Source organism: Alternaria arborescens (genome assembly GCF_004154835.1).
Source record: "Alternaria arborescens strain FERA 675 chromosome Unknown contig_2, whole genome shotgun sequence".
NCBI lineage: Eukaryota > Fungi > Ascomycota > Dothideomycetes > Pleosporales > Pleosporaceae > Alternaria > Alternaria arborescens.
In genome coordinates this window covers 1,433,286-1,446,245 of record NW_021167857.1, presented here as the reverse complement: position 1 = coordinate 1,446,245, position 12,960 = coordinate 1,433,286, and the positions used below count along the sequence as shown (strand labels likewise).

Sequence of the window (12,960 nt, the reverse complement as noted above, 5' to 3'; positions counted from 1 at the left end):
AAGAAAACCTTCAAGGTGGATGAACGAGTGATAGAATGCAAAATCGATGGATTCGCGATTTGAACATCTTAGACGGTGGTTGAATGTTCGGCTTGGTAGCCTACCGTGCCCCAAGAAAGTGTTGACAGTTGTTGTATCAGGTGCGGCGAGATTCATGCCTGAGACTTGAGACCCACTGTGAAAAGGCCTGATGAGGTACGTTTGAGCATAACTTCTCCTGCATGAAAGCATACATGTGTCAATTATCGATATTGTGCAAATATTGGACTGGATGAGTATGGCATCTCCTTGCTGAGTTCATGTGTTGGTCTTGTCGGGTTGGCAGATAATGCGCCTTCTTGATGTGGGAGAAGAGCATTGAGAGATGACTTGGAAGCATTGTCAACTACCGGATGCGCTCGATCAGCATAATCCTTCTAGATAGTACGAACAGTACTTCATCGGCAATCTCGTAGTTGGAGAGTTGCTAGGTGCAGCGAGATCTGGTGCGCGATCAAAACGCGGCGAACGGTTCATCTGGCGCATCGCAAGATAGGTACCTTGGTAACGGGACAGCATCGCCATCTGTCCAGTAAGCGAAGCGGAAGCATGCTTCCTCAATTGACCAGACCGATAAAGAGTATCGTGCATAGCATCACCGCGTCGCAGACTGAGACTCGCCCGACCACGACCCCAAGCCCAAGCTCACGACTGATGACATCACCAAGTTGCTTAGTCCATGTCCATCTTCCCCAGCCCCATTGTACAAGCAGCCTCAACAGACGGTAAACTGATGCCAACGCATCTGCCGCACATGCAAAAAACAACGAAGCCAGCAATCCCAGCATTAGTCTTCACCCTCCTCGGCTGACTATGCCCCTGGAACCGACCAACCACACCCAAGCACTCTAGCGCCAAGCTGCACATCTGAAACCCAGCGTTCCCACCCTGCCATGCTCAAAAAAGGCAAGCGTACTTCTTATCCCACCCCAAACCGCGTTTGATCTACGCGGTCCAAACTCCTTGACTCCTGCATACACGATATTGTGTTGCCGTTGCATCTTGCATCATAAGCTGCCTTTTGCTCATTTCTTTATCGGTGCGCTTTCGGAGAGTGCCTCGGGTATAGAATTTGGTACATGCCGGGCTTACCGCCGGTTGTGAATGTGATTAGCTGTGATCACCAAGTATAGTGGAGGTATGATGTCGTTGACGGTTTTTCACCGGCACGACTTAGCCTCGGTCGACCTCAGTGCTGAGGTTGGCAGATATTGGGCGTTGTGGCCTTGTAGTAGATGTTTAGGTAGCATGCATAATAGCTGATTATGTGTGGTCGCTAGATTAGTCTGCCTATTGTGGCTGCGCAGACGGCCCGTCAAAGAATGTAGTACAAGGCAAAGATGACTGGACAGCGTCGCAAGACGTGGAAACTCAGGTCCTGTATAGCTTCGTGGCTGTACCATATAGATGTGTAGACTAGTGACCGGTGTGATCTATGCCGTGATTTATGCCTGTGGTTGATTGCTGAGGTGCCCTCTGTACAGCCCTCCTGAACCCCTCTTGCATCGCTTCGTACGAATTACAGCGATAGATCGCCATCCTTCAATATCTCTCGCGTGATTCTTTCATGCAGTGTCCACAGTTGCGTATTGATGAGTCGCTTGATGAGCCGCACGCCACCTAATGTGTAAGTTAGCCTTCTGCACTAACTAGATAGATACCCGTCGAACCTAGCGCGCATGTCAGTCCCCAATCTACGGAAATTGCAAGAACAAAGCAAGAGTCATTTATCACGAACACCCGTTGCCAAGTACCTCGGAGAGACGGAAAAATGCGTTTTGACGGATTTTTTATTCATTACTCGCGTTGCCGCAAACAAGTGCAGGGAACGGATAAATGGTAAGCTAGCTAAGCTAAACTGTTCTGAGTCGGTCGCGCCGAGACGCAATATAGATGCGATTCAAGATGATGATGATGATGATATCCAACGCCGGTACAATGCTGTGCTGTGCAAATGCTAATTGTGTAAACGCCTGCCGATGCAAAGGTTGATGAGATGGGCGAAGAGATGTCCATCCAGTGAGCATCTTTCATCGGATCATGTCATGGAAACTAGGAAAGTCGTAAGGTCGGTAAGCGACAGTGTGGTGGATAGAACGGTGAAATAGCGAATAGAATTAATAGCCAGTTTGGCGGCCGGCGTAGGCGCCAGTCTGGCCAAACATTCTGCTGAAGATGCCGCCCGCTGACGTCTTGGCCTTCTTCGAGGGCTGCGTGTCGTACAACGGGAGGGTGTGTTGCTGCTTTGGTGCATATGACGAGATGGGGCCATTGATATATACAAGATTGGCGCCCATGTCTGCGTCGTAGCGCTGGAGGATAGCCTCTGAAGGCTCGTCAAGGAAGCTGTCGGGCGAGTCGGACGATGTTGAGACGGACGAGCTCCTAGTGGGTGGCGATAGAGATGGGGTGCGCGATGCTGCGCGGGATGATGGAATGTAGCGAGGAGCGGGATGCCTCTGGGGACGAGAGGCATATGATGAAAGCGATGAGTTTGATGGGTAGGCCTTGGTCGAGCGCGAGAGGTTCTCGACGGAAAGCTGGTACTGTTGACGTGCAAGCTCCTTCTCTTTCTCTGCAAGCCTGGCCTTCTCGGCTTGGCGGGATTGCCAGACACGGATGGGCGCTAGGAATGGCTCGAGGTGGTAGTAGAGATCCTCGGGGTTGATGCGGAGATCCCAGTCAAGGAGGAACAACAGCTGCTTCTCCATAAGGTTGACCTCAGTAATGGAGAAGCCAAAGTTCTCGTAGCCACGGACAGCGCTGTACCTGGCCCAGTGCTTGTTCTTGGGCGAGGAGTCATTGAGGTTCTTGGCTGCAAGGATGAGAGAGGCGAGGAAGATGCGGTGAACAGTGCATCGCATGCCCTTGGCGACGGGAGGAAGACGCGACCGTAACCGGCTGAGGTAGACGAGGGAAGTCATGAGGGTAGCAGTCTGAACGTGGGACCTTTCGACGATGGATGTGATAAACTCTTCTACCGATGGCAGCGCAGGCTCACGGATACTGGAGGCAGCATGCTGAGGAGGCGATGCTGGTGGTGTCGGTGGGAGGTTCTTGTTGATTGATGGTTCGCAGCGAATGACTTGTGTGGCCTTTTGTGCAAGATACGAGATCATGTCATGTGATACAGGGAGCTGGATGAAGTGGTCCAGAGCAGCCTGGTTCTCGGCAACGAGATTTGGTGAGTAAGGCATGTTGATGATGGCGATGTGTAGTGAGGGTGGTGATAGAGTCTTAAGTGAATGTCGAGATGTAGTTGTTGCTGTGGTTGCTGTATGCCCTGTGAGGCGAAGTCGCAATTCCGGTCTGAACGATGGTAAGCGGGTGTCCGAGGCTGCGTGGCTGACGACGAGGTTGAGAGGGCAGAATTCGCAAGGCAACGATTATTATGGGAAGATTCCGAGTCCAGTCGAAATATTTTTTTGTGGGTTTAAAGAAGGGATGGTCGATGGCACTGCCGTCTGGGAATTGGGAGCGTCGGATGGTGGAGCGCGAATCACTACCGGAGTGTGGAGAAGGCACCTGCACCGCTAGGATGGCAGGGAGGAAAGAAGGGGAGATGAAGAAGTGAAGCCGGTGACTGACTGTGAGGAAGAAGTATCGACGGCAGAAAGCGTGATACTTAAGAACGCACACCCCTTGAGCGGGTAGAGATGCGATGCTAAGTCGAGGGTCGAATCCTTTGGGGGTGGTGGTTCGGCGGCTGCGTGTGGGACCCAATGGATGCGGCTTACAGGCAGGAAACAGCTACGTAGCGCGCCACGCCGGACTCAGGCCAGCGGCTGTTTGGCTCGTTTGGGAGGCCTGGAAGATTGCGAGTGGTGAGGTGCAGGACCCCAGGAATAGGCTGTTTCAAGTGCAAGCCAATGGTTTGTTCGCAGCGCAGGGCCCTCTAGGCGTGAGAAATTGACAACCAATAGAGCCGTGATGCGAATCGCGTTTCGAAGGAGGTCGAGTATGTTTTAGATGGATGCGGGTTGGAGAGTTATGTTGGGACGAGAGTGGACGAACGATCGAGGTGGGCGCAGCGGTCAACTTTGACACGGTCTGCACTACAGGCCCTCGAGTTTGCGGCAGCAGTGGGCGATATGTATTCCGACAATCTTGGTGCTTGCGGAAGGCTGGCCGGAACTAGAGGGTCTGCTGGCCTCGCAGTTGGGTCACGTTGCTCGGTTGGGAGACAGAGGTTGAAGCGGTGAGTCGGGTTAGAGTGGAGCCAGATCACTATGGTTGATGAATAGCATGCGACCACGCAGTAGCGACACACCTGCTCCCATATACCTGGGGAACAGAAGCCAGCATGACGGTGACGAATTTGTGGGCAAAATGCAAGATAGCCCAGCCACTCCCAGCCCAGTTTGGGTATCGTGAAAACCTTGGGTAGAAAAGCATTTGCCTCACGAACACGCGTTGCATGCGTGTAATTCGGCGTAGTAGAGCCTGTCCAGCTTGGTATTGAACACATTTACTACCGAGCGTGGCTCAGCCGCCACTACACTTTCCAGCAGCATACTGTCTATCCATCTGCATCAAGTGGGTGGCATAGGACCACGGCAAGAATCACGGCACTCACAGCATACAGCATCAACTCCGAACTGACCATCTCCCTGCCATCTGTCAGTCGCATGACAGCGTGTCTATCTTGACTCCACTCGGCCAGAATGTGGACAGAGCTCGGGCATCTCCACCACGATCCATGGATCGCCGTCATGCGCAGGGATTTAGCTCATTTCCATTGGCCGACACTCATTGTAAACAACTCATATTTGTTTCAACACACCTGTTTCTTGCCATGTCCAACGACCAGCCTGTTTGAGCAAGGCGGAGGTCGAGGTGGATGGCGAGGACAGATGACAGCCAGCACGACCAACGCCATGTTCGTCTTCTGCCATGCTACAGCGCACCACCGGCAGCTGTACTCGACATGCCAGCCGGCCGGGAAGCACCAGACCGGCTTCATGCAACTAAAGCGTACCAATCAATGTCGAGGCCTCGCAGTTTCGAGACCTCCTCAACAGCCGCTGCACCGCCTCACCCGCTTTGCCAATCATGCCTCCAGATCATCGCTGCCGATTCTAGAAGGTCGTGGCCAGCGAGACATGTGATCTACTGGATGGCATCAATTCTTCCTCGTGGAGTCAACCACCTGCCTTTGTCAGTCTCTCCGTCTAAGCGATCAAACTAACTCCTCATCAATCTCGAATTCGTATCCCTGCATCCTACAGCCCTCCAAATGGGTTACCTAGCCGAAGCGCCAGATGAGGCTCTTCACTAGTCGCCAATTCCCCGCGGCTGCTATATCGAGGCCCGGTTCGTGCGTGCCGCCCACCAGAAGCGCTCGTATCACCCAAATATGGTAGCATCGGACCTTGTCGCAGCCGTTGGAGCTGTCCCGGTACGTGGTTGCTTGCGCAATTTACTTGTGCAAGGCTGCGGGAGATCTGCTTTGTCGCTGTTTGAGGGCTGGCGGTTGGAAGCGACTGTGCAACGTTCCGACTGCCAATTCTCAGCGCTTCGAGGTTTCAGCAGGTCGTGGCCACAAGAAGAGTCGCGGCCCTCCAAAAGCACGTCATTGGGTTCTGGCCTTTACACGACCATGCTGCAGATGCACATATGAGTCTTTGTTATCGACTTCTCTTCGTCTCGTCGGACCCCGTCTCGCCGACGTCAAACCGCAGCGTTGCATAACAAGTAGGCAACAGTTCAACACGTATCGAGAGGCGATTGCTTTACGGAGAGCTTCTTGGCGACGCGCAATTCATGGCTCATTGCAATGGCGGTTTATCGATCCGAAGCGTACCGGCTACCACCGAGGCTCACGATGCGACAGAGGCGCAGTCCACCAACAGCTGACAATTACGTGCTAGCATCATCTGACCTTCCTCGCCACGTATCTACATGTTGCTTCCGCGGACTCACGATCGCAGACTTTTACGATCACGGACCTTTACGATCGCGGGCTTTTGCAACTGCGGGACCCCGCACATGAAGCGTTGTCGTCTCTTTCGAGAAAAGAATCGTGACGTGTCGACACGTATCATTCCTTGCACAGTCTCCTTTGGAATGTGTCGCCGGTCTTGCATCAGGCCACATCGTACGTTACTGTATGAGTTTGAAGAGACGGCGAGAGCTTCATGTGCTGTGCTCAGGACAAAACATGAAAGCAGTGATATAATTGCTCGTGAGAGTTTCGCAATGCGTCCGCCCATGGGACGTGCGTTCGGAATAAAAACATGGCTTTTTGGCGCACACATATGACGTGCGTGTGTGAGGTGTACAAGCAATTGCGGCAGAAGCAAATCATGACTCAGACCTTGTTGCATTTTGGAAGAAACAACATAGGGCGGAATGTATCAAGACCTGGGTCGCGAAGAGTGATTTTAACAGGCACGTCATTGTCCTCGGCCATGCTCTGGATCAACCGCCGTCAAACATTTCGAATGGCAATGTTATCTGAATAGTCTCCAACATTTTTAGGCAGTCGACAAAGCTATATCTTAAAGAGACGAGGAATAACACATGAAGACCGTTCTTGGTGTCTTGGAAACAAGAGGCTCTGCTCAGACATTCGTCTACCAGTCCAATTTTTCTGGAGGATTTTCGCCGATGGAGGATGATAAGAGGAGTAGGCGTCGTTGGGATTTACAGTCCTGAGAGCACTGGCGCCTCACTTCGCAGACATGGCGCTCTGAGCTTGAACTTTCGAGGACGAGCTTAGAAGGCGGCAGCGTGTAGGAATGAGGATCGGACTGGACAACACTTCCGCCATAACTTCTAGTGGTTTCTGTTTTAGAGGTGACCAGAGATCATCCTACTGACCACCGACCTTTTCTTGTTTTGAGAGGATAGGTGAAGTGATGAGTGGAGAAAGAAGCCGGTAAGTAAAGACTTATATGCATTCTCAAAGCTATGCAGTAGACTCGTTGGGCTTCTGATGCACCCATCTCACTTGCAGCCCACGCCAAAACTCCACATGGCAATGAAGACCTTGAGATTCTCGAAAGAAGAGGAGCAGAACATGGCACCTGCTTGTGATTCTTTCGGTGTCATGGAAGCGTATGAAAGGCTGGTGGCAGTCTCATGCGTCTTGAGAAGAGCTCTTTGGGTATAACTCATGATGAGCGTGTAGTATGTCTTGCAAAGAGACAAGTGCTACTTTGTGACCTGCTAGCCAGACCGAATGGTCATAACGTAGATGTATGCTTGTTTTAGACGAACGGGAGAGCCATGCGAAGAATCTCCGTTAGTTTTGGTAAACTGCACAAGAAGCGCAAAGATGAAGGGAAGGTGGTGGAAGGCCTGCAGATGGAATTTATATCCGCAACTCGGAGTCACACATCAGCGACGCGAACAGCTTTCAAGAAAGAAGCTGTAACACAGAGAGCCTGGCGCCACGAGCAACGACGCATCTTCTTTACTTCAAGGTTTGTGAAGAGCGCAAGTAAAGAAGGTGGTAACAAACCCAGATGAGGAAGTGCCTCACCGTGGGATCTTTACATGGTGCCAAAGAAGAGCATTTTTTAGCATATTAATGTTTTCTGGACAAAAAACGTCATGTAGTCATTTTCACGGCTTTCGGAGCGCAGCAGGCCTCATTTGAACACTGCTTCAAGACTTTGGGAAAGATTCTTCGATGGATAGGAGCGTAGAGCGAAGAAGTTGGATCATTTCAGGGTTGCTTTATACACGCAACTTTAGAGCAGACCATGTCCAAAGATATCGCTTTTCGGAAGAACAAGGTTGTCATCTGGTCAATATGATCTTTTATGAAGGAGCAGGGCTCATGGACATGTTGATCGAATGTTTTGATTTCGGGAAGCCCATACCAGACTACAAGAGGAGTAGGAGGGATTATAAAGGTTTGAGTATGAGCTTTTGGCTCATCCTCTTCGCAAGTCATAGGTTAGGCTCGTATCCACTTTTGGGGAAACTCATTCATGACTGAGATGTCAGGAGATCTCAGAGGGAAGCAGAGTCCATGTACCTTGATAAAGGATTTTTTTTGATAATGTTTAGAATGAACGGAAGAATTGAGAGTAAAGGCGGGATCATATCAAAGTAGATTTTATGCTCGCAAACCAGGGCCAATCATGCTCCATTGAACCATGACCTTTGGAAGGAACACAGCCATCAGCTCCTTGTATTGAAGTTTTTTAAGGAGAGAAAAGGTCATGAGGCTTTTACAGGTGTATTTCGGCACGTCAGAGATGGGAATAGAGAACATGAATCTGACCGCTTCGGAGTAGCAAGTATGCTCGTGTTCCGGACCAGATCATGGCTGGTGTTGTGCCAGTTTTGAGAGCACACAGCCATCAGTGAGTGAGGCTGCGATTTGGAGGAAGACAGAGATCGTAGAAAGAGCTTTTTTTCGTTTTTGGTAGAAACCGCGCAACGAGGTGAGGACGATGAATCAATGCTGGAGTGGTCGAGGAGAAGTTGTATACACATCGCCTTGCACGTGCAATCATCGGATGTAGCAGCGAAACCGACCGGCGACAGTCTCTCATGTTGACCATCGCGCGTATTTTACACATGTAGTAGATTATTTTGGATGAGAAGCAACATGTGATTGGTTCGTGTCGATTTTGGAGAGAGAGTTGCTAGACCGTGGCACAAAGCCCACGCGCTTTAGAGAAACGGCCTGGTTTGAGGATGCTGAAGAAGAAGGGACGATCCAGCGTAGATATACGCAATAGCCACGGGCTTCTCGACAGCATGGAGTGAAGGTGATCGGTCTTCGAGTACATTTCAAGAAGAAGATATCAGAAGATACCGTCCATAATTAGGACGCAAATAATTTTCAGAAATGCCAAACACATACAAGGGCGAGCTCGCAAAATTCATATGAACCCTATCCTAATATTTTGGAGAATAGGTTTTGAATGTGGGTCGAGGAGACAGGAAGACGAAGACTCTGCGAGGGCTTATATAGTCTCCAAGCGCAGTGTAGGTTCGGATCAAAAAAGTTTCGCCAATCCATACATACTGCAACACAAGGTTTTTCGGGTGCGCGAAGACAGGGATCTCAACATGTATGATGTTGATGGACTTTCTGAGATAGCGGCAGGAAAAAAGAGAACATCTCTGTAGTGTTGAAGTATTTTGGTGATTCGCATATGGGAATATGTGTTGAGCTTTTGGAGGAGAAGAGAAGCGCCATGATTTTAGGTTTCTCGGTTTTTGGTTTGGAAAAATAGAAGATAGAACGTTGAGCAATGGGAGTAAGCATCAATCGGAACAGAAGACCGCTTTTATACCTCCCAACTGCACGTGCACATCCAAAACACGTGAATCGTCGTTTGTAGTTCTATTCCCATAAACATCTAAAACAATACTCTAAACTAACCAAAGCCCGTATCCCGTCCCCTCCTCGAAACTTCAACATCGTTAATCAAACATCTCTAACTCCATCCTCCCTATTCCTATCACCCTCCCTCATTCTCCTCTCCACTCTCCCAATCCTAGGCGGCGTCTCATCCATCCTCGATCTTCCCCCTTCCTCATCACCATACCTACTATTGATACCCTCCCTCTCCCTCTCCATTGCCTCTCTGTCCCCATCATTCTCCTGGTCGCGCTGCTCAGGTGGAACGCGGCGATGCGTACGTGCCATCGTCGTAGCGCGAACAAGCGGGTCATGCGAGCGTCGACTTGTCGTACCACTACCTTGGTCTAGAGCGAGAGCCGTCAAGGGACTGTCGCGAGTGAGTGGAGGGTTGAGGTAGCGGGCGCCAGGCGTGGGGCGGTAGGCGCGTTGGGGGATGGAGCTGGTGGGCTGGGGGTAAGCTGGATGGGTGGGGAGGTCAGTATTTATTCTGTGTGCAGTTCATACTAGGAGGCTTACAGGCTTGGAAAATGTCGCCGGGCTCGCCACCATGAGGTCCTCTCAATGGGTGTGCTGTCTGACTCTGTGATGGGCGTCGATGCGTGTTGAACGGGCTGTTCCTGTGTTCTTCGTTGCGGAAACCGGTAAAGTAGTGTCGCCGACTGGGTGCATCGTGTGTGATGGTTGGTTGTGGCATACTATGACGGAGGGGGTTCATGTTGGTCTCGACTTGCATTGCCATTCTAGGGTTGTGCAATCGTTCGTAAGTAGCCCGTTGTGCCTGAACTCTACCAGCACGCATAGTAGCGTCAGAGCTGGATGTCGGCACACTGGAAGGGTTCTCGCGGGAATGCCGATCGCCTCGTCCACCTCTGCCATGAAGATTAGAGCCCCTTTCGTGATTTTTTGACTCATGTATCGCCAAATTTTCGAACGACTGTTGGAATTCTTGTCTTCTATAGTAAGCTTGCTGAGAAGACCTCGTTCTTTGATCAGGAAGAGGTGGGGGATGGCGTGAATGATTTGCCCGGCTGCCATGACCTTGACTTGACCTACGCGCTTGTGCCCCTTCTGCGCGAAGCTGGTAAGTGTAGGGATTCATTCGAGCCTGAGCAGCTTGCAGCTGACGCTGATAGTGCTCAGAGAAAGGGTTAAGGGGCGATTCAAGACCCTCCATTGCCGCCGTAGTTGCGTCGACGATGTAGCCTAACCCCTGGGTTGTGTAATCAGACGATGTAGAGTCGCCTTGATTGCGAGTGTATGGCATCGAAGGTAGTGGCGAAACCCCATGTGGGCCAGAGCCAACGTTATCGGAAAAAGAGAGAACTGAGCTTCCTGAAGAATTTGGACGATATGTGCTGTGTCTGGAAGCTGAGGAAGGAACTGCAGGTGCTAAGGGACGATGGCCTTCGTTTGAGGCCACCGCTCCGTCCATCTGAGATCGAGAAAGGTCGTTTTCAATCGATGGACCACCGCTGGAAGCTCCCCTGCTAGGAGGAAGCGAGCCGTAATAAGAGAATTGTCCACTGGCGTTTGAAGCATCGCTACTAAAGTGTCGTGGCCTTAAGTTCGTCTGCTCTGGCTGGAGCGAGCCACCAGGAGTACGAAAGATGTCTGATGAAGTAGAATAATAGTCGTTGCGAGAAGTAGTAGAATCTGAAGCGTTCCGTCTGGGCCGGGGTTCAACCGTTGGTAAAGTGCTGAATATGTCGTCAAACGGAAGACCAGAGGGAGGTCGGCTTCGATTTGTGAGAAGAGAGGGGGCGGATCCTGAAGAAAACCTTCGCATAACTGAATCCTGACGATCACTTACCCGCCGCGGCTCACTGTGTGGTGGTCGTCTCCAGAAACGGTCCTGTCAAGGTGAAGTCACGAAATTAGTGTATGTCTCATAAGCATGTCGCACAATCGCAACTTACCTCAGTGCTCTTACGCATGCGATACTCATCCCCCCGGGGAGTGTGATGCCAATAACCTTCCAAGTAGAGTGTAGGCTGGTCTTCTCGGGGAGTAATTGGTGACTTGGTGGGATCGCCGGAGGGCTCTTCATGTTCCGGCGAACTTAGTCTCTGCATGTGATGCAGCGGAGACGGAGCATGAGGTGGTTCACGGACATCACGCGCTCGACCTCCTCCGCGTAGTCCGGTAGAACTTTCGGTGGAGTCGCCAGAGGGAGATACGGTGAAGCTATTACTGGTGTCACCGATGCTGCTGGCTCTCGTTGAGTCCAACCTGGCATGAATGAGTGGCGATCTTGTTGGCGTACGAGCGATTGACACAACTGTATCCGGCTGTGATTGCGTAGTAGATGGCCGGCGGCTTCTACTAAAGCGAAAGGGGAGTACACCATGGAGTGAACGTCGTGGTGGGGATTCTGGCGAAGGTAATGACAGTGCTGGCGAGGGAAGCGACCTTACCGGCGACGCTGGTGACGCTGGTGGCTGCATTGAATTGATCTGTAAAGGGGTCTCTCTCTGCGATGTAGGAGAAACAGGCCGTTCACCGACGGAATGCTCTGTCGATGGTGTCACTTCCTGGTAGGCATCCTCTAGGAACTCCTCTTCTGCAGAAGTAATTGCTGCCACCTGTGGCTGCAGTATGGGAATAGACCCAAGAGCAGTAACAGCATCTCGAGTCAATCTCTGGGGGCCAGGTCTGAGGATGGGTCGTCCTGGTTGTGCTGGACGGCCAGGAGGCGGATTTGTTCTCAGTCTTGTTCTCTGCCTGAGGGCCATGCGACGGAAGGTCTCGTCGATGTCATCGGGTATCAAGGTAAGTTCTGATGTTCTGAGACGTAACATTGTGTCCAAATGTTTGAGCGATTGAAGGCTGAAGGGATATTAGGGCCAAAACGGGTGAGTAGACGGGGACATTAATGTAGAGTAACAGGAGTTGAGCCTACCGTCTATCATTGTAGCTTTCAACTCTATTTCCAGAAGGGACAGAACTAGCAGCAGTCGATCTAGAAGGAACAGATCCAGAGGGGGTGGATCTGGAAGGAGGATATCTACCAGCAGCGTGTACAGGATAGAAATCCGCAGAAAGAGTAGATCTAGATGGACTTGTTCTAGAAGGAACAGATTCTGGAGGGGTAGATTCAGAAGGGATTGACCCAAAAGGATGCCTGTCTCGAGAAGGAAGACTCATTGCGCGTTGATGGTAGCGACGATAGCGAGTTGATGGTGGTGAAGGATGGAAGGAGTGGACAAGGGCACCTTCCAGGTCCAGAGACATATTCAAAAATTACCCGTACTGTGTGCCCATGACTGTTCATTACGAGTGTGGGACTTGCTGCCACGTGAAGGCACCGTTACCATGATTGAAGCTGGTGATGTAAGAAAGCGAGGTGGTAGCGAATCAGACGAGGAATCATTGTCAATATCATTGTTGTTACTGCTGCATCCATTGTTTCTGGAATGGACGCACTTTTTGTCTAGTGCATGTGATTGGTATCGCGACATGTTGGTTGTGGTTATGGTTATGGTTGTGGTTGTAGTTGTGATCGTGGTCGTGGTCGGGTCGTGGTGTTGTTGAGCTGTCGGCAAGAATGCTGACAACGCCGAGCCTATGGCATCACAATCAACAGGCTGGAG

General features: G+C 51.1%; 3 protein-coding genes across 3 annotated transcripts; all 3 read right to left on the bottom strand.

Moving 5' to 3' along the window:
* Positions 1-2,156: 2,156 nt before the first annotated feature.
* On the bottom strand, positions 2,157-3,236 carry AA0111_g1343 (hypothetical protein; the record flags this gene model as incomplete). Its single annotated transcript, XM_028646992.1, has 1 exon — positions 2,157-3,236. The coding sequence occupies one exon, from the start codon at positions 3,234-3,236 to the stop codon at positions 2,157-2,159; it is 1,080 nt and encodes a 359-aa protein (XP_028511600.1).
* A 3,751-nt stretch (positions 3,237-6,987) lies between these two features.
* AA0111_g1342 (hypothetical protein) lies at positions 6,988-7,158 on the bottom strand (the record flags this gene model as incomplete). Its single annotated transcript, XM_028646991.1, has 1 exon — positions 6,988-7,158. One exon carries the CDS (start codon positions 7,156-7,158, stop codon positions 6,988-6,990), a length of 171 nt encoding a protein of 56 aa, XP_028511157.1.
* A 2,275-nt stretch (positions 7,159-9,433) lies between these two features.
* Positions 9,434-12,168, bottom strand: AA0111_g1341 (hypothetical protein; the record flags this gene model as incomplete). Its single annotated transcript, XM_028646990.1, has 3 exons — positions 9,434-9,828; positions 9,887-11,222; positions 11,287-12,168. 3 exons carry the CDS (start codon positions 12,166-12,168, stop codon positions 9,434-9,436), a joined length of 2,613 nt encoding a protein of 870 aa, XP_028511166.1.
* Positions 12,169-12,960: the final 792 nt, after the last annotated feature.